The 21,414-nt window shown below is 34.5% G+C and overlaps 1 protein-coding gene across 1 annotated transcript; it reads right to left on the minus strand.

Annotated features, from left to right (window-relative positions):
• Window positions 1-4,931: 4,931 nt before the first annotated feature.
• On the minus strand, window positions 4,932-17,516 carry LOC114327976 (fumarate hydratase, mitochondrial-like). The gene is made up of 6 exons (XM_028276708.2): window positions 17,315-17,516; window positions 12,796-12,936; window positions 11,609-11,831; window positions 9,679-9,994; window positions 8,350-8,574; window positions 4,932-5,495 (listed from the first exon to the last, which is right to left on the minus strand). Exons 1-6 carry the CDS (start codon window positions 17,438-17,440, stop codon window positions 4,991-4,993), a joined length of 1,536 nt encoding a protein of 511 aa, XP_028132509.2. The 5' UTR covers window positions 17,441-17,516; the 3' UTR covers window positions 4,932-4,990.
• Window positions 17,517-21,414: the final 3,898 nt, after the last annotated feature.

The following is a 21,414-nucleotide window of genomic DNA, read 5'->3' on the forward strand; positions in this document are numbered from 1 at the left end:
GTAGCTGTCATCGGGAGAAACAATTTTGCCAACTGCAGATTTCGTAAAAGCCTGTAAAAGCCGTAAAAGCTGCTGAATTGTAGGCAACTAACATTACGACAGAAATACCGAATAGAAAAATATCTTTATTTAAAAAATGCATTTTGGAAAAAATGTAAAAACGTTGAATTATCCACGTTCGTCTGTCCGTAAACACAACTCCTCCTGACAACTGAGGTGTGGAATGAAAGCTTATAACCCAATGTCGGTACTAAAGGTGAGAAATTTGACTTAGGACTTCCGATTTAACAAATGCGACCGGAAGTACTGTTTTAAAGTCGCCGGAATAGTACAAGCGCTATATTATTCAACGCCCCTTAGCAAGACGAGAAGAAACATATGCTTCCGGTTTCATGACTGTCTGTCCGCGAATATAACTCAGCCGTTCTCCGTTATTAATACAGATATAATGACAAATGAAAATGTCAAAACGGAAACCGTAGAAATCAAAAGAGGTGTTAGACAGGGTTGCGTGTTGTCTCCATTGTTAATTGTATGCGATTAGCCCAATATCATCCGCAAACACCTCATATCATTTAATCTTTATTGATCTACATTGATATGCTGATATCTTGCCATTGAGTGTCCTTAAATATTGACTCTAGACCTGCCGTGAACAATTTTGTTTTAGTAGGATTTCTCCTCCTGCTTGTATTGCCTGAATAACGAGTCCATCATCACCAAACGATGGATCTTCATTTCCTTTAAAGCTGCTCTTATTTCTGACACTGTGGTAAAAGTACTTCAGAGACATGTCAGGAAATTGTCTTGTGGTCTTTGGCTGGTGTAGAGGTCTTTATAAAACTCCTCGTAGTTATGTGTTCACTTCTACTGTTTGAGTAATTACATTAGTATTATACATATCTTAGATGTTTTCTGATGTCTCTCGAAATTATTTTAAGTATTTAGTTTTCTGCATTCTTCTTTGTTTCACGTTTTCTTCTCGCTTATGTTTCGTCGTATGTCCATTAAAGCTTTTGTATATTTGCTAATCTTTTCGAGTAATTTTTCTTGCAAAATTTGAGTTGCTTGTTTTTAACCGAGTCTGTTATTAATTTATCGTGATCATCGATACTTAGAGGTTTGAATTTATTACACTGTAAAGTTTCCCATATACCTATTTTTATATGTATATGCTTCTGAGTGCTTTGGTGGATTCCAAACTATGCGTTTGCAACTGTTTCATCATATTTGCTCTTTATTTTTGAAGGTTTATTGTTACTCTGGCTCTTATTAGTCTGTCATCGCTTCATAGATACTGACAGCCGGATTTAAGGCAGTGGGGGCCCTGGGCAGATTTGGTGAGGGGCCCTGGGCAGATTTTGTGAGGGGGCCCCTGGGCAGAATTGGTGTAGGGGCCTACCTCCTATCATTAAAAAAATTGTTATAACTATGGTATACAGCCAAGTATAGGGTCTTCCCTTTTAGAAATAAAAAAAATTCTGATCTACTTTTATAAATATATTTTAAAATAATAGAACAAATAATTGGACTTCGTAAGTCGTAGGTTTTCACCCAAAGTAATCGAAAGTAGAACTGGAAGTCGATATTTGAACCGAGATTTTACTAATTTGGAGTCATTTTTACTACACTTTGCGTCATCATTGTTTAAACAGAAATGACTTCAAAACCGGAACTAAAGATTCAAACTCAACTTTTCAATACGCTTCGATTGATGTGTTACATGTACTATTTTTGCGGCTATAATGGCACTTCTTGTTAGAACTTTTTAATCGGAAATGATATAAAAACCAAAATTTTACATTTGTTCTCATCTTGCTAAGGCACGTCGAATGATCGCTTATACTATTTCGGTGACTTTAAAACAGTACTTACGGTTGCAACTCTAAAACCGGAAGTCCGATGTCAAATTTCACATATTTAATACCATCCTTGGGTCATAAACTTTCATTCGCCACCTCATTTGCCATTATATCTGTATTAATAATGAAGGAGCTGTATTTGCGGACGGACAGATAGTCATGTATATCAGACAATATATGTACAATAATGTACAGATAATATATCACTTGTACTATTTCGGTGACTTTAGAATAGTACTCCTGGTCGCATTTCTAAAACGTGAAGTCCTAGGTCAAATTTCTCACCTTGAGTACCATCCTTGGATTATAAGCTTTCTTTCGCCACCTCATTTGTCATTCTACCTGGTATAGTGACGGGGGAGTTATATTCGCGGTCGGACGGACAGAGAGCCTAGGTCAAATTTATCACCGTTAGTACCATCCTTGAATTGTAAGCTTTTATTTGACACCTCATTTTGTCATTCTACCTGGTAAAATTTACTGCAAATAACTAAAATAATAATACTAGGTATTAGTGAAAAAATGTTATAGAACAAAAGTTCCTTAGAATTATGTAGTCAGTTTATCTATTTTCGGACTTATTTTGAACTTATATTTTTTCTTAGCCGAGAAGGGGTGAAACTCACCCCTAGAGCAAAAGCACAATATCACTTTTTTTTCTTTGACATGTTAGCTATCTGTATGCCCATATCAATCCAAGCGCTTTTTTAAAATTTGGAGCAAAAACCGTGAGTCAAGAGACTATGGGTACCAGTAACAATGAGAGCATACAGCACAATTTTATTTAAAAATTCGCACCTTTTGAATAATTTTAAAAATTAGCATTTAAACTTGTATCTTAATTCTTTACAGTTAAAAATCCAATGTACAATTTAAATATTTTCCGGCCTGGTCTGACCATGTTTGTATGAGTAGCATGACTTTATTTAAATTTTTATAGTTTAAAAATCCCTAACCCTCCAAATACTAAATACGAAAATTCTAGGCTCACAAAAATAAAATAAAAACTTACCTTTTTCAACAGGGGTCTAACAGTCCGAAATAATACAAACAGGTGAGTAATATTGCTGTTACTAGATAAGTCAGCAACTACATAAGTCAGAAAACAAATGAGTGGTTTAAGTGTTTAGTGCCAGATTTGCTTATTCCACGATTTTTGTCGAGATAATTTAAGGTCAAACTCGTAACCAAATTAGAAAATTATGACTCAACAAAAAGGACTCAATTCCACGTGATTACGTTCTGAGTATTTTGCAGTCCATGCAAAAAGGGTATTTAAAAAATATGTATTTATATGATCTAGTAGACAAATAAATTATTGTAGGTGTAGGGCAGGTTTGGCTCCAATTTGAGTTCAAACTTTTTTAATGTGGAGTAAGTAATAAATGTTTTGAATGCGGTATCACTGTTACTATACTCAGTGGCGTAGTGTCAAGTCAACATAACGATAAATAAGACATTATTTTTGATATAACATAATTGTGTGTTTGCATAAAACAAAAATTATTTCATGTGAATAATGTGTTGATTTTTTATGTTTAGGGGTTTTGTGGGGCCCCTCAAAATGTGGGGGCTCCGGACAGCTGCCCAGCCTGCCCTCCCTTAAATCCGGCTCTGGATACTGATAGTTTATTGAGTACAGTGTACAGTTACATTCTGAACTGTATTTGTTTTTCTCTGTTATGTAATATAATCACATTCACTTTTAGTTCTTCAGTCTGGATCTATCACGTCAATTTCCTATTCTATTTCTTCTTAAAAAGTGTTCATTGAATATAGTTGAGTTGAAACAGAAAGTTAGTCAATATTTCGTCTATTTCGTTTCTTAGGTACTCCAATTCCAAAATCTCCTATTACCACTTCTTGTTGGTCCTTTTTCTTTCCTGGTTCGCCGCTAAAATCTCCCATTATCAGGTTGTAATGGGCCACACTGTTAACCTAAAGAAATACACAATAATATGTTTCATTTAATTTGTATAAATGGATTATAAAGCGTTTTTCTGAAGCACATTTGTTCGGAATACACTGTAACTATAATCGAACGAAGGTGATATTTTGGCATAAATTGGTAACATTTATTTGACAGTTGCGGTGATGACACTTCATATTTGTTTATTTTCTTTACTATAAGTATCTGTTTTATTATATTTACTGTTTTTATTATTTACTTTACTATAAAAAGATCCTCTACTATAAAAATATAAATTTCACCTAATTTTATCACGACTTGGAATAATCGAGGTATCTGACAACTTTTTTAGTTGTTATTGTAGACATATACAAAGAAACCTACCGGCTTTTTGCCAAGAGTTCGGAGCCGTTTTTTAATTATTAACAATGCAGTGCAAAAACGCTTGCACTGCAAACCTTAAAAGATAATTTATTCTTGTTCTCTATTTCGTAAGTTTTCACTTATTTACATTGAATATTAATTTGTTTTGTTGTATAATCCACGTTTACAATAATTATTTATTATTGTAAACGGATACGGATATCAATTTTATGACCACGTATTGTCTTGCTTGTCCTTTGTATTATGATTTAGGACTAATGTATGTACCTACCTGACCTGAATAGCGAATACTGTTTAAGGATTGTTTGTGGCTTATTTTCAATATTTTCATATAGAAGATAATTTAAAACTAAAAATTATTTACCTATATTCAAATTTTAAAACAGGAGAAACTTATTTAGCACCATTCAACTTTATTATTTATAGCGAAATCTTGGTATTTCGACATAACTAAAGAACATTAAAATTTTTTCTCGTTATCAATTGCTTCAATATCCGACATTTCCGTAAATACAGGTATATACTCTTTGGGATAAACAATTTGAATAAAATTTAAACAATTGAGTGAATCGCTTTGAATTTTTTGTCACATATTAAGCACCGGCAGTTCCTGCTTTTTTGCTCTTTCGATTTCTTTATAAAAGGCTTCAACAAGTTCATCCTTGTAATCGCTGGTAGGGGTATATACCTGATTATTTTCAGATTGTATATCTTGTTCACTCTTAGATTTATTAAAAAATATTATAAATATACTTATATTAAAAAATATTTCATACTACAGGTAATATAAATTTAATAATAGAATTTTATAAATAAATACACTGTTGACACATTCTTATTTCGGTCCAAGCATTTTCTCTGGCTTAACCCATTCATCGAATTGTTGTTCTGTAAGAATATTCATTTTTACAGCCGTTTTCTTCAACGTAGAATTTTCTTTATGCGCTGTCTTGGCAATCTGAGCAGCTTTGTCATACCCAATATGAGGATTCAGCGCCGTTACCAACATTAGACTCTCATGTAACAATTTATTGATTCTTTCCTTATTGGCGACAATACCGTTCACGCAGTTCTTTGTAAAGCATGTGCAGCTGTCGCCTAATAATCTTATGGATCTAAGAACGTTTGATACAATCAATGGTTTGAAAACGTTTAGTTCAAAATGTCCATTGGCACCGCCAATAGTGACTGCTACGTGGTTGCCCATCACTTGAGCTGCTACCATGGTGATGGCTTCGCATTGGGTGGGGTTAATTTTACCTGGCATGATTGAGCTGCCTGGTTCATTTTCTGGAAGTAATAATTCTCCTAGACCACACCTAGGACCAGAACCTAAAAATCTAAAAAAAATAAGAAATATTAGTGTTTTTTTTCGTTAGGTTGTATCGAGTTTTTCAAGTTTTTTCGTCGTTTAAATTGAAGAGATACTTTTTGACGTCACTTTATAATATATTTGAAGGGTACACGGGAAAAACCGGCTAAGTCAATTTTTGTATAAATTGCATTTTTTACGCCATCTTGTAGTAAATTCCAGTTTGCATCTCCTGAAACCTTTAAACACGGCAATAACAAGACAAGTCACGAGAAAAAAACCGTAAAATATATGCCCATACACAAGAAAAGTAAGCTAAGTCCGCGCGTTAACAGCCAATAACTCAGAATGGTTAATCTGTGACTTAGCCGGTTTTTCCCGTGGTCCCTTCATTTATATTATATAATAATATTTATATTATTTAAATAAACTGCGCGTCATAGAAAACGGGCACCCTAAAAAATGGATCATTTTTGATGTGGCGTATCTCCTAAACCTGTTGTCCGATTTAAGTGATTTTTTGAATATGTTATAGCCCTATTCTTTGTCAATATCCCTGTATTAATATTTTTGCAATACAGATAAATTTTCATTGTATACCGGGTGTACGAATCAAACTGTGTTTTTTTCTCAAAGTTCGCAACACCCTGTGGCATATTCTAGCATTTATAAAATACTGAAATTAAAACCCAACTATAGCCTCAGGTTTTCTTAACATTATGTTTTTTGATTCATTCGTTTATGATGGACAATACACAAGTTATGTACTTTAACAACTAGGCATGCTCTTTATCAGTACAGGGTGTTTCTAAAGAAGTACGACAAACTTTAAGGGGTAATTCTGCATGAAAACATAATGACCGGTTGCTTTATAAACATATGTCCGCAAATGCTTCGTTTCTGACATACAGGATGTTGAATTTTTTCTTAAAAACTGACGATTTATTTATTGCCCTAAAACCGGTTGAGATATGCAAATGAAATTTGGTGGGTTTTAAGACGTAATTTTTGAACATTTTTTGATATACAATTAAGAATTTTTTATTCACCATTGGCGTACATACGAATAATATGATCGGTCATATTACCCGTATGCGCTCCAATAGTGAATATAAAATTCTTAGTTGAATGTCAAAAAATGCCCAATAACCATCTCTTAAAACCTACCAAATTTCATTTGCATATCTCAACCGGTTTTAAAGCAATAAATAAATCATCAGTTTGTAAGAAAAAATTTAACATCCCGTATCTCGGAAACGAAGCTTTTGCGGATATATGATTATAAAGCAAACTGTCATTATTTTTAATGCAGAATTACCCCTTAAAGTTTGTCGAACTTATTTAGTCCCTGAAACACTTTAGACTTATAACACCCTATACTGATGAAGAACATGGCTAGTTGTTAAAGTACATAACTTTTGTATTATCCAACATAAACGAATAAATCAAAAAACACAATGTTAAGAAAACCTGAGGCTATAGTTGAATTTTAATTTCAGTATTTTATAAATGCTAGAATAATCCACAGGGTGTTGCGAACTTTGAGAAAAAAACACAGTTTGATTCGTACACCCGGTATACAATGAAAATTTACCTGTTTTGCAAAAATATTAATACAGGGATATTGACAAAAAATAGGGCTATAACATATTCAAAAAATCATTTAAATCGGACAACAGGTTTAGGAGATACGCGACATCAAAAATGACCCATTTTTTAGGGTGCCCGTTTTCTATGACGCGCAGTTTATTTTTAGATATCATGTGCTATAGAAGAGCATTATCCCTCAAGGAACTGATAATGAAGTTGATATAGTGTCTCATGAATAAGAGATTGACGACGCGAATTACAGGAAATTATACCAGCTAAAAATGTTGTGGTTATGGTTGAAATTCATGTCTTAAAAGAAAAATAAACTGAAATATAATCTCAAGAAACTGGGGAATCTTTAAGCAAAAGAAGAGATTGTAAGGTCCAATTGGACAAAAATTGACGCTACATACTTAAGTACCTACTTACAATGATTCAGGAAAAGTCACTAAGTGTAAAAGCGAACTTATTGAAAACTTGCGAACTAAAAATCCTGTTGAGTATTTTGAACAACTATTTGATGAGTCAGTAGTGAACTTTTTAAGAGAAAGTTTAAGTTAGGCATGTCAAAAAAATTCTCATAGCTTTAACATTTCACACAACAATAACAACAACAGAGTGCAGATAATACATCGTGAAACTCAGAAACTGACTGCTCATCTAATCAGGTTCTAGCCAGGTGGTTACCGAAGTATTGTAAATACTGTTTGACATATACATTTTTTTGGGCTACTTGTACAGCCATGAAGAACAGCTAGAGATATGGCGTGCTGCAACTAATCTTGCAAGGAAAAGTAGAAGGAAAACGAGGACCAGGAAGGCGAAGGATTTCCTGGCTGAAAAATTTACGTACGTGGTTCAACACAACAACCACAAATATTTTCAGAGCAGCAGTCTGCAAGGTACATATTGCCATGATGGTCGCCAACATCTGAAACGAAGAAGTCATACAAGAAGAAGCTTGTACAGCTTTGCTCCGAAATTGTAAATAAAATAAACTATTTTTTGTGGACTGTAAGTGTATTGTGTATGAGTATAACCAACACGTCTCTATTCTATGCTAACAACAACGAGGTTCAAAACAACTCAAGCTTGGCAACTCAAGGACATTAGGCAAACGGAGGCAAATGCAGGACGAAGAAGGACTTCATGGTTAAGGAACTTGGTATGATATTGATCCAAGCATGCTATTTAGGGTGGCAGTGAATAAAATTAAGATAGCTATGATGGTAATCAACGTTTTGAAAGTCATGATACATGAAGAAGAAGAGAATAAGTTGAGATTTAGTTACCTAATATCATTAGCGATCTTATTAATAGACACAGCAACAACGTTTAAGGCTCCAGATACTTCTACCATAGCATCGCGAGCAGCTAGAGCTTCGAATTTATTTGGAGCTGTTGTGAACGGCAATCCAGTTAGTTCAGATATTTTTGCTGCGGATTTTTCCGCAAATCCTTTGTTGGTGTTTAAACCTGTGCCAACGGCGGTGCCACCCAAAGCTAACATCCTTAGCCTAAAATACAAACCAGTTTTTTAATTTAAATGAAAATAAATCAAATATAATGTTAGGAATGTAATACACTATTTTTTATATTGTATATTATTAGGTATATGAAAAATGTTGGATCATATATACTGCGTAGTGGTGCTGCGCAGTGTAAGCGGGAAGAGTTAGTTCTGTGAAAGACTCCAAGGTGGCAGCATCGTCCTATGTACAGTTATGTGGCAATTAGGAGTAGCATGGTATTTTATAGGCAACAAAGTTAGTTAAATGATGCCGTTGATATTTCAAACCACACCTCAACATATAAAAATTAAATTGCGGTAATTTCGATAATATCGATAAAATAATAGATATTATCTATCTATCCGTTGCCCTTCATTTGTCCAAAGTTAAACGTCCCTTATTTTTCCACTTTCCTCGGTTCAGTGCTAATACTGTCCATTTGGTCCCTGCGTATCTTTTTAGGTTATCCGACCATCTCAACTGTGGTCTGCCCCTTCCTCTTTTGCAGTTGCAAGGTCTCCAGTGAGTTATTTCTTCATTCCACACAACAGCAGACAAAGAGACGGAAGATGGAATAAAATAATATAATTACAGTAATTTGAAATGGCAGGGCCATATCAGAAGAAAAACTGAAGTACTAGAACTGAAATACAAGAAGTTATATTGGTTATTAGAAGCTCAAAACTAACAATCAAGAATAAAGTATAAGTTTACAAACATATTCTCAAACCAGTATGGTCCTATGGTCTACAGTCTACAGTATACTAGTGAGAGCAACTAAGCTTGCCTTACTGTTAGATAATCAATACCTATTTTGCAGGGACAAACGCACCAAATCTGTCAAACTTGTGTAATAGTGATAAATATATAAAGGTCAGTTCAAATTCAGACACTGAACCTAGCCACAATAGTGAAGAGTACAACAATAACAATAATTATTAGATTTTAAGGTAAACCACAGGGAATACATACAACTCAACGGAAAAACAGTAAAATAACAGATTAAGTTAAATTTAAAATGCCGATTAATCATAGGGTTAGATGCATTGTTTCTTTAATACACAAAAAATAGAATCGGTACCAATTTTATTTTTATAACCAGATACTAACCTTGGTAGAGTATCACAAACTCTGTCAATGCCGAAACAGATTTGTTGAGCGTAGCCACTAAATTCTTGACCAAGTGTTAATGGTACTGCATCCTGAGTATGGGTTCTGCCTATTTTAATGATATCTTTAAACTCTTTCGATTTACAAGCCAGAGCGTCGTGTAACATCTTGAGGCCTGGCATAAGAGTATGCTCGATTTCCAAGGCTACAGCGATGTGCATGGCAGTGGGGAAAGTGTCGTTACTACTCTGTCCCTTGTTGACGTGGTCGTTAGGATGGACGGGTGTTTTGGAACCAAGTTTTCCACCAAGTATTTCTATCAAATAGACAAATATAAATAAATAATCATTTGGTTGCAAAACGACACCAAAAACCGTCTTATATTTTAGTTCGTTCAGGGAGCGTCATAAACACTCTAACCGGTTTCAAACATTCTTAGGTTATCATCAGAGAACCTATATATGACTTTCTCTGACCCAACTAAAGCACATTATCGGGCTGTCAGTATCGAATCGCAACGAAATAACGTGACATGGGTGTCGTAGCGACATATGCTAAAAGCGAGCGAAAGTTTTGTTTAAATAAAATATAAAATAATACCAAAATAAAACTTTCGGCGTAATAGGGCCGGCGTAGCTAAGCGGTAGTGTACTTGGCTCGCGTGCCGGTGGTCCGGAGTTCAAATCCTACCGCCGGCAAGAACAACTAGACATTTTTAAAATGTTTATTGGCCCCAGGTAGACTCAGCCTGAATAAAATGAGTACCTTGGGTAAAACCAGGGGTAATAATAGGCGATTGAAGCGTAGCACTGGCCCTGTTACGTTCCTTGTATACCGTAGGCCCTAGATATAGCAGACTATGCTGCTATAATCCCAAAGCCACATGAGCGGTATAAAACGGGAGACTATTATTATTATAATAAAACTTTATTGGGACAATTTTTCTGTGGTTTCTAAAATTTGCAAGCCGAACGAATGCTGGAGCAAATATGAAGGCTGGGGGAAATCTAATAATTGCATGCATTTCACTTCTCGCCTGTGCAGCGCGGAAAAATTTCCAGCGAAAATGGTCAAAACGACAAAAAACCGGTTTGGTGTCGTTTTGCATAGGCGTAACCAGGGGGGTTTTGGGGGTTATAACCCCCCCATTGAGATGTACTTCGAGCTTTATACGCTTAACAGCATAGCCCTCAGAGACCTTCCAGTAGTTGTAACCCCCCCTTAGGACCATACTGGTTACGCCTATGTCGTTTTGCAACATGAAAATGTAGACCATGACACGTAATGTAAAGCTACAAGCTCATCTATTAATATTACAATTGTGAAAGCAATACAACTATTCTACAATGATCTTCAAGCAACGATAAAGATTAGCCAGTTCTTCAAAAATTTTATGTTAAGGCTGCAACCAGTGGTGTCATGGTGCGGGAACGCCGTTCCGGCACTGGTTAAGAAAAGAAAAAAAATAATAGAGAATTTAGGTTTTGTAAACCAAAATTATCAGTGCGTTCCGGCACTGCTAATTTTACCATTACACCACTGACTGCAACCTATATCCAACACTTCAAAATCTACCTGAATGAGGAATTTTTGGTACATATCAGCCGGTATATCCAGAATGAAGTACACAGCAAATGAAAGAATAAGACAAATCATGGACAAAACACTATCATAAGAGAAATGCAGAGTATATTTAGAACGGGCATGGACAGCTCGTGACTGACCAACGCTGACCAAAATTAATACTCTATTAGTAATCGCTTGCGCGAAAAAAAAAGATGGGAAAGAGCAGAAACCATGTGGCTTGATAGAGTCCATAAGGTAATGTCAGAGAAAGACGTGGCTAATGACAGGAGACTGGGCCAATAGAGGTGGATGGAGACTGGTGAACCGGAATGCGCAGGACCAGGACGCTATGGAGGATGCTTACCTATGGCTCTGTTGCTTATAACTTCATTACTATTCATATTCGTTTGAGTACCAGAGCCGGTCTGCCAAATAACTAATGGGAAATGATCGCAGTATAGTTTTCCTGAAATTACTTCGTCACAAGCACAAGCAATAGTATCGGCTATTTTCGGATCCAAACCGTAATCCTTGTTAACCAAAGCCGCTGCTTTCTTTAGAACGCCCATGGCACTGATAACGGGGTACTAAAAAATATGTATATTAAAGTTTTATTTTGAGATTGCAGTCATTTGTTTAAAAGGCAGGATTAGAGAAACTCTTTTTTAATATCGAGCTTTCGCAAAATTTGTTTTTTAAGTACATGACAATTTGTAACACCCAGCACTCACAAATCATTAAAATTAATAGTCTACCGAAAATTTACACGAAGACTCTCATCGACGAATGCTAGAAGATGGTCCGTCGGAACTACATAAAATAGAGATGGAGGTAACATAAAGTTAGTTCGAGCTGGAGAACTAATCTAGCAAAGACCTCACCGGGCTCCAACGGATTGAATTGGAGCCAATCCGGAGTCTTAGGGAATACTGATCTAAAAAGACTCCATGCCTTAGCTTACGAAACATACGCGTTGCACCATTGCGAGTGTCATTATCAATTTTCCGCTGTCACAATTGATTGCCACGTGGATTGGATCGATACGAATAGAAAATTATGGTGTAAAAAAAGTTAGACCTAAAGCGGCCCTATCTATAAGCTGAGCTGGGCTAAGCTGGAGCTTAAGATTTGTTGGTGGAACCAGGCATTAGTGGTTCAAGCTTGAGAGATGATGTAGCGAAAACCAACCGGGCTTTGACAAATTGAGTTAAAGCTAGCCATGTAGCGGTTCAGAATTGATAAATTGCTCGTGGTGACCGTAACCGTATATTCAACGGTTACTCCCATCTTCATCTTGGTAATTTATCGATGTGTGTGTGGATATACACAAATACATTTTATTTTTCCTTACAGATAACTGTAAATATTATTTTGTTACTTTTATTTTATTTTATTGTATTGAATTAAAAGAATATATTTTTATTTAAATTAATCCTGCATTTTACTGTGTTGTGCGAGAGAACTACCCGTTATACAATTAATGAAAACGAAAACTTGTATTGTCCTGTAAGAATAATAATAAACAAGTATTATTAAAATTATGGTACTTACTGGCATTCTTTCGAATTCACCTCCAATTGGAAAGTTCATTACTGATCTTAGTGTTTGCGCTCCATAGTATTTATCTGCAGGCACTTTTAGTTCTCCAAAACTATCCTTTTCGATTCTATGATCGCCTTTTTTCTGATCTTTCTGATTAAAAAATGAAAAATAGATATCAGTGATAGGAAAAATAACAACACACTAAGAGCAATTGCAGGGAAGACAAGAAGGGAGAGAATACAAAACAACATCATCAGGAAACAATGTGGCGCGCAAAATGTAGTAGGTAAAGACGAATAGAATGGTTCAGTCATGTAAAAAAAATGAAGGAGCACATACTACCAAGAATTGCGATAGAAAGAAAACCAGCAGGCAAGCGTCCTCCGGGAGACCACCACAAAAAGATAGAGAGATAGCTGGCAGTCTACCTCTCAAGAAATATTTCATCGTCGAGACAGATCTACAACAAGTATAAGAAGAAGAAGAAGTAAAATATTAAAAAGTGCATTATTGAGGATTAAATTTTGTTTATTTTGACAAAAAAATTTTTGATTAGCAAAAAAAGGAAGATGAAGACAGACGTCACCACGAAGAAACAGAGGCTGACGAAAACCGGCAAGGAGAAAAAAACTTTGTTAAGAAGCAAAGAAGCTGAAGAGAGACGTCACTAAGACGGAGAGTTTCTCGTGAGTCATATCAAAAATAGAGTCCTCAAAAGAGAAATCGAAGAGACAAAGGAAAGCATGATTAAAGAACAATAGAGGTCTAGTCGAGAAAGGACATGATGAGGTAACGAGAACTCTTAAACATATTCGACTAGAAATTGAATAGGCCAAACAACTTGTAGGGGAGTGCAATTAGAACGAAAAGATACAATGTTTCGGAAAAAATCAAACAAGGTTATATTTTTCTAAAACTTTTTTTGTTAGTTTATAAATATGTTAAAGTAAAAAGTTCTACTCACAAATTTCGCCGCTAATTGTTTATGAATTGTTTAAACAATAACAATTGTTTTGTATAAATAATGTTAAGAATATGGGTGAATTCAACATTTTATTTTGATAAAAAATGTTTTTATTGTAGTTTTGATTATGCTGAACCCGAATCTGACATTAAAATTTGCAAATTCAAAATGGCGGCTTTTTTCCTAAAAATCCTTAAAAAGTAGTTGTAAAATCCGATTTTTTTTATAAAACGAGTTTGTTTACATATATGTGGATATTTTTGAGAGGTTGCTGAACCTAAATCAAATCTGGATAATTTAAATTATAAAATGGCAGATCCAAAATGGCGGATAACTTAAAAAATAGTTGTAAAATCATACTTTCTTTACAAAATGTATTTATTTCTACATATATTTATTTTTGAGAGCTTTAATAAGCCTAACTTAAATGTTAACATTATAATGGCGGATCCAAGATGCGGATTTTTTTAAAAAGAACATAAGAAAGAACATTTTTCTAAAACATTTATTGTCTTTATTTTTAATAGGTTGTTGAATCTGAATTAAAGATTAAAAATTTAAATTTCAAAATGGGGGATCTAAAATGGCGGATATTTAAATGAAAAACAAGTAGAATCCAATCAAACAAATATGGAATTTCATTCTTAAAAAAAAAGATAAACAAATAATTTTCACAATGATATTAAAAATTAAAATGTATTAGAAAGAATATTTAAAAAAAAACAAATTTTCGATTAGAAGGATATAATTACATATTGAAACATAGTTTTTAATTCCAAACAACTTTTCTTTATAAACATTTTCGATATTGTGAAATATAAAGGTACTTTACTCCTGAGTGAAATTCATATTTTTTGACATACCTCGTACAAAATTAACAAAATTGGATATTTGATGGTTGCATCTTATGCTATATATGATGTAGAGTATTTTATAAAGAATAACTTTTTTTCGTAAAACTGATATTAAAAAAGTTATCAATAGGTTCCAAGTTACGCAGACATACTGTATAAGAGCTAAAAAAAAATTTTTTGTTGAACATTTATTATTGTTGAAGCTTATTATTAAATGTATTTTAGCTAATTTTTACAGAAAAAAGTTTTGATCACTCTGTATATACATTTTTTCAGCTGGTAATTTTCGGTTTTTGTATTACATTTTTGTTATCTTTCTAAGTTTTCTCAAAAAGAAATTGTTTATTTCATTTTTAAATTAAAATAATTCAGTGTTTTTTAAAGGTTACATCCCAAGCTTTAAAAAAATAACAAAAAATTTTTATTATATTTATTCAAACTTGACTAATACCGTCTTAAAGTGGTGGGAATTCTGTAAAACTACGAAGTTTTCAAAAATTACATTTTTTGAGACATCGTATTATTTGAATTAAATTTTTGAAATTTTTTTTGAATGAAACATCGTTTAGTCAGATGATTGAGAGGTAAGTTGTGCAAATTTGAGAGTTTTATAAGTAAAATTGTATTAGTTACACATTGTTAAATCATTTTTAAACAACATTCATGTAAGGCTCACTTTCCGCCCACACCGTACTTACGTCCATACATTTTATTTCTTTTTTATTACAACCATAAGACAGCTTATTTCATCTTCTTTCATGTCCAATTTGTAATATTTCTTTTGATCCATTAGTTAAAGAATTACATTAAAAAAACTCAACCGTGCACTTCTTCCAACGCTAGTTTACAGTGTGCCAATGTGTGTGAGAAGGGTGACTTTAGCGTTATAAATAAAAAATTACAGAAGCTAGAGATTTAACTTTAGAAAAATCTTTATATAAGGTTTTTTTTGTAGAATTTTCTGAATTTTTCAATGGTCAAGTCAGTTTTTTTCTAAAAATTATATTTTCGGAGTTATTTAAAAAAACATCTAACTTCGCTGTTCATTTGTTTAATAAAAAATGAAGCACCCACTTCTCGAGTAGAACTTTTTGATATGTTGTTTATTAAACATTTCTTAATGAAATTACAAAAAGTTTTATCTTGTTTGATTTTTTCCGAAGTAAAAATCTAAATGCACTCCCCTATTGAAAGTAAACCTGAAGTTATTTGTTCTCCTGTCAACGGAATATAATTAAGCATCCTACATTCGACGGCGAGACTTCCTGGCCAGTGTATAGAAGACAATTTGAAAGCGCTGCACAAAATAATGTATGGGCAAATGGACATAGGGCAGTAGCTCTCATATTAGCACTTCGAGGTAAAGCTGTCGAAATCCTCCAAAACATCCCAGATGACCCACAAAAGAGCGATGAGACCATTGTATCGGTTGTAGATCTAAGATACGGTAGCCAATATTTGAAGTGTACCAGAGTCAACTGAAAATGTGTAACCAAGGCTCCAACTTATCTGTGCACGAATACAGAACAGAAGTAGAAAAGATGGCACGACTCGCTTGGCCCGAATCCCCGGACGAGTTTCGGTATCAATTCACCAACCAACAGTCAAATTGTCCATTTTAATTCTTAGATTGCACTATTCAGATTTAAATTAACCCGCCATTACACGCGTCTTCTATTGTGACGTGGTTGCACGCGTATGAGCGTCGCCCTCACCTACATAAATTCGACTTATTTCGAGAAAGAATGAATGTCAACATGTATAAATATAAAATGGGTTGCACTCACATATTATAGAAATACTCGTAAACCAATTTTTTAAATTAATTTAACAAAACAAAAGTAAAAATAATATAGATCAAAAGCAAGTTTTCTTAATTTTCAATTTCAGCAAGCCACTGAAGAAATTAACGTTCTTTACGCGAATTCATTTTACTAAAAATACAAATTAAAATTAACAACTGTTCTGAAGCTATTTTTTTTGTGGCATTTATGTAATTAACTATTAATATTTTGTATTTTGATAACGACGTCCGAGTTGGAATTCGAAACGTCAATAAAATTAATTTTTCAAGTTAAATTGTGGCTTATTTCCCAATTAGAATAGGTAAATTTAAAAATGGGTTCTTAACCAGTGGCGCACCCAGAATTTTCCTCTGGGGGGATAGGGGGGTTTGCTTGGGCACCGAAAGTTTTTTGTATTATTTGTGAAAGACAAGTTACATTTTCCTACCTTCTTTTATATATATATTTCTATATGCTCTGGGTGGGATTTTAACCCCCATACCCCCCCCTCGGTGTGCCACTGTTCCTAACCTAATCCAAACAATAATATTTTAATTAAACCTACCTAAATATTGAATAAAAACCTAAAAGATTCTTTGAGATAACAGAAATGTGATTTCACCGTGATTGCACGCGCAGTGAGGAATTCCCTCACTTAAAGAGGGATGTCTCTTCTTTCAACTATCACACAGCACACTGACCGCCTGAAATATTCTATAACTTTTTCATACCCTCTCATGAACCATACTAAAGGCATTCCTGGGTGCTTAAGGTTATCGTATTAGTTTACACAATTTCATTGCTTATAAACAAATATGGTGAGGGATTTCCTCATAGCGCGTGTAATGGCGGGTTAATTAATTATAAAAGTAAAAAGTTATGGAATTTTTTTATTGATATAGGTACATAATCATAATGGCACTTACCTTCTCATTTGACGCATATCTAATTTGTGAACCATTAAGAATATTTTGCTTAGTAATATTTATTGCATTACAAAGGCTTAACGCAGCAGGGTTTATATTTGGTAGTAATCTTCGTAAAATGTTCATTCTATTATGTACTTCAAATAAAATATTTAAAATATATTTTTGAGTTTTCCACGAAAAATGACAATAAATAATTTGACATTAGTTCATAGATATCTATTTTTAAAAACAATGTTTTTGTCGATCATCATGTCGGTATCGTTATAACGTCACTGATTTAACGCAACATCTCTAGCTTATAACTACAATAATTTTTTTGTCATCCTCTAATAAGAGGATGACAAATCCTCTAATATTATTATTGAAACTTAAAGCTAAAATCAATATCAATAAAAGAATTAATATTAAAATTAAACTCACCAGGCTTCTGGGTTGAACCGCGTCGTTGGTTTCTAGACCGAGCTTTCGACGTCCTCTCTGACGTCATCTTCAGGGCTTCCGGGGTCTCAGTCTCCTGAGGCTCCAGACACAACACTCACTACTCACTACTTCACTACTCACTGCACTACTGTTGTTGTTGACGCTGGGGCGGTTATTTATACCGTGGATTGACGTGATTGTCGATGACTTTTCAGCGCGAAGACTATTCGGAGCGGGAATTGGATTGGCGCGAAGATTTTTGACGGCGGGAATTGGAGCAGACGATGTTTTCTTTAGGAGGGGTCTCCAAGTCGAAGGTAAACGGATGCCGTCATCTCTTTTATTGAGACAATTTGGCCGTTTTTCGATTTCTATAGCTTCTCGGATAATCCTTTGTTTATAGAAGCGGATGGGGGCTATGGTTCTGGAGTGTTCAAAGTCAATTTTGTGACCTGTATGAAGAGGGTGTTGGCCTAGGGCTGAAACTGAATCGGAATTGCGAACACATATGGAATGTTCATAAATCCTATTTTGGATTCTACGATTGGTTTGTCCTATGTAAGATCGGGGGCAGTCTGCACAAGGAATTTCATAAACTCCGTGTTGTTCATTTGGAATGTTGTCTTTGACGGATCGGACAAGAGATGAAAGTTTTTGTTGGGGGGTAAATATTGTTTTTATTCCTCGTGGTTTAAGAATTCTGTCGATTTTGTCAGTAACACCTTTGATATAGGGAAGAAAAGCTTTCGTATGGTCAGCATCAGACTTTTTGGGTTGGGAGTGAGCGGGAGTTTGAAGTTTAGGGATGCTCCTATTGATATGATTTTCGTGGTAACCGTTTTGGACGAGGGCTTGTTTTAAAGAAGAGAGTTCAGTAGATCTACTTGCATCATCGGGAAGGCGTATTGATCTGGAGACAAGAGTATTAACGACTGAATTAATTTGAGAAGGTGGATGATGAGAGTTGCCATGCGAGTAGCGGTTGATATGGGTGGGTTTTCGATAAACAGACTGATGAAAACCTTGGGATTGGTTCTTTTTAATAAGAACGTCGAGAAACGGTAAAGATGAGTTAGTCTTCAATATTATTATTATATATAGTCTAATATTTTTTATCTTTGTTTATAGTTAAAAAATATTAGACTCCAATGACATAATAAACGAGGTAAACATAGCTAGAAATTATTTTATGAGCTGTCCAAGGCATGCGCAGCATTTTTCTCCAGTACCATATCTCAAAGGCATCAATTTTTTGGCGCTCGCGTGCGTGGAGAGTCAAAGTCTCTGCCCCATATAGAAGAAATATTGAGAATATAAGGGCATTCACCAGTCTCATCTTCATATTTTGAGAGATAGATCTGTCTTTCCAAACTTTAGGTAGGCGACTAGTCGCATTTTTTGCCATACCAATACGTCTCCGAACTTCTGCTTCACAGTTACCATCGTTAGTTATATTAGACCCGAGATAGACAAAGCCGTTTACTATCTGGTCCTGTAACATGTTAGTCAGCTGTTTAGTGTGGAATCTGTCGACCGCCATTATTTTTATCTTAGCTTTATTGATTTTCAGACCAACTTTATTGCTTTCGTGCTCAACTCTTCGCAGGCAATCAAACATTTCTTACTCATTTGCTGCTATAAGTGTAGTGTCATCAGCAAATCTTAAATTGGAGATTTTCCTACCAGCTACTGTTACTACACCGACTCATCCTTCTAAAGTCATCCTCATGACATTATCACCACAAATGTTGAAAAAGTCAGGTGACAACACGCATTCTTGTCTAACACCTCTCTCGGTCTTGAATTGGTTTGAGAACTTCTGATCTAGTCGTACTGTCGCTATATTAGACTGGTACAGATTTTTAATAAGTGTCACCAAGTGCATTGTTGTGCCCATTTCTATTAAAACAGACCACAGATTTATCCAGCTTACACAATCAAATGCCTTTTGGTAGTCAACGAAGCATATAATCATGGTACTTGAAATTCCCTAGACTTTTCAATGAGTTGTCTATAGCAATCGGTAGTTCTACCTTTAGTATTTCTGGTCCTTCGACACATAATGTCTGTTGTTCTTCTAGTCTGATGTAATCAAATAGTTTATTTATGTATGTACACCAAGACACCAAGTAGTCTCGATTTCGTCTTCATTTATCATAACTTTTCCTGTCGAGGCTACAATTGTATGATTTTAGCATACAATTGTATGAATTCAATAAACAAGATTTAAAAATTTGACAAAATATAATATGGAGAATATTTACTCAATGACCAGTTGAGTATGGACAATTCGACGTAAATCTCAGGATCGAATTGTTTTGCAATGCCCCTTTGTCCGCTTCTTATCGATCGATGATGGTAAATAAATGTTTGAGTGTGGAGTAAAAATATGGTTTTATTGACAGCTACGTATAATTACACTAAAGATGTTGTTCAGGTAACTTTCTATGATAGACTGCCGTTAATGACAGCTACTGATAATAATTACGCTCGGCGTAACTTCCAACAACGACTTACGCACTTGTTAACGAGGTAACTATTTCAATTAGACTGCAACCCAAAATAGTCCCTTTGGTTAAAAATAAAAATGTATACCATTTTTATTCAGTTGCAATGCGAAGCCAAAACTGTCTTAATTTTTACTTAGATCAGAGAGTGCAGCCAGCACTCTTATCGACGATTTCACCTCTTGTTAGAGGTTCATCAGAGACTGCATAGGCTGCTTTCTCTGGTCCAGGTAAAAATTTTCGACATATTAATCCCCCATTGCAACTGACGAGAAGGTACTTAGTAGGTGCGTAGCGGCAGGTGCGGTTGAAAAACTTAGTCTTTTATTTAGCAGATGCCGCTACGCATCTACTACCTTCTTGTCAGTTGCAATGGGGGATTAATATGTCGAAAATTTTTTACCTGGGCCAGAGAAAGCAGTTTATGCAGTCTCTGATAAACCTCTAACAAGAGGTGAAATCGTCGATAAGAGTGCTGGCTGCACTCTATGATCTAAGTAAAAATTAAAACAGGCTTCGCATTGCAACTGAATAAAAATGGTATACATTTTTATTTTTATATTAGTATTACTCCTATAGAGTAACTAGGTCCATTCTCCGTTGGAACTTTACCACGCTGCAGACGGGGGTTGTGAATTGCATAGTGTAGAATTCCTTCCCTTTTGTCTCCACTGCAGCATCCATTTGGCTTGCATATTGTAGAAGTCTTGGAGGTGTCACCAGGAAAATGGGCCAATAAGTTTTTCAATTAAAAATGTTTTAAAGATATTTAATTTACAAATATTTTTATTATGTTAAAAAACTTAGTCTTTTTTTTCCCTTTGGTTAATTTATAATCTCGTCAAAATATACAATTCATCAATAAGTTGCATGACAACCGAACTACGGACTTTGCATGTTGAAAGATTGCAACTACAGTTTAAAGAAAGCTATTGCAAAACTTATAAAGTTCAATTAGAAAATATATTATTTGGCAATTTATTAAGTTTGCAGGTTGAATGGACTCTAATTATTAAAATATTACTCGATGTTTCCCAATGTTTCAATTATACACGGTGAAGCTATAAAAGTTTAGGAAGTTAAGAAAAAATGTGAGATTACAAATTAAGGGACTAATTTGAGATTGAACAAGTAACCCTAATGCAACTTTGTTAAGAACTAAAAGACAAA

Source organism: Diabrotica virgifera, chromosome 7 (assembly GCF_917563875.1).
Source record: "Diabrotica virgifera virgifera chromosome 7, PGI_DIABVI_V3a".
NCBI lineage: Eukaryota > Metazoa > Arthropoda > Insecta > Coleoptera > Chrysomelidae > Diabrotica > Diabrotica virgifera.

What these genes read in the sequence shown, in the direction of transcription:
- LOC114327976 (XM_028276708.2), bottom strand. Translation starts at nt 17,440, where the DNA reads ATGAACATTTTACGAAGATTACTACCAAATATAAACCCTGCTGCGTTA. An exon ending in GATATGCGTCAAATGAGAAG is followed by an intron (nt 12,937 to 17,314) that starts GTAAGTGCCATT and finishes TTTTTTAATCAG; the next exon opens with AAAGATCAGAAAAAAGGCGA. An exon ending in GTGAATTCGAAAGAATGCCA is followed by an intron (nt 11,832 to 12,795) that starts GTAAGTACCATA and finishes CATATTTTTTAG; the next exon opens with TACCCCGTTATCAGTGCCAT.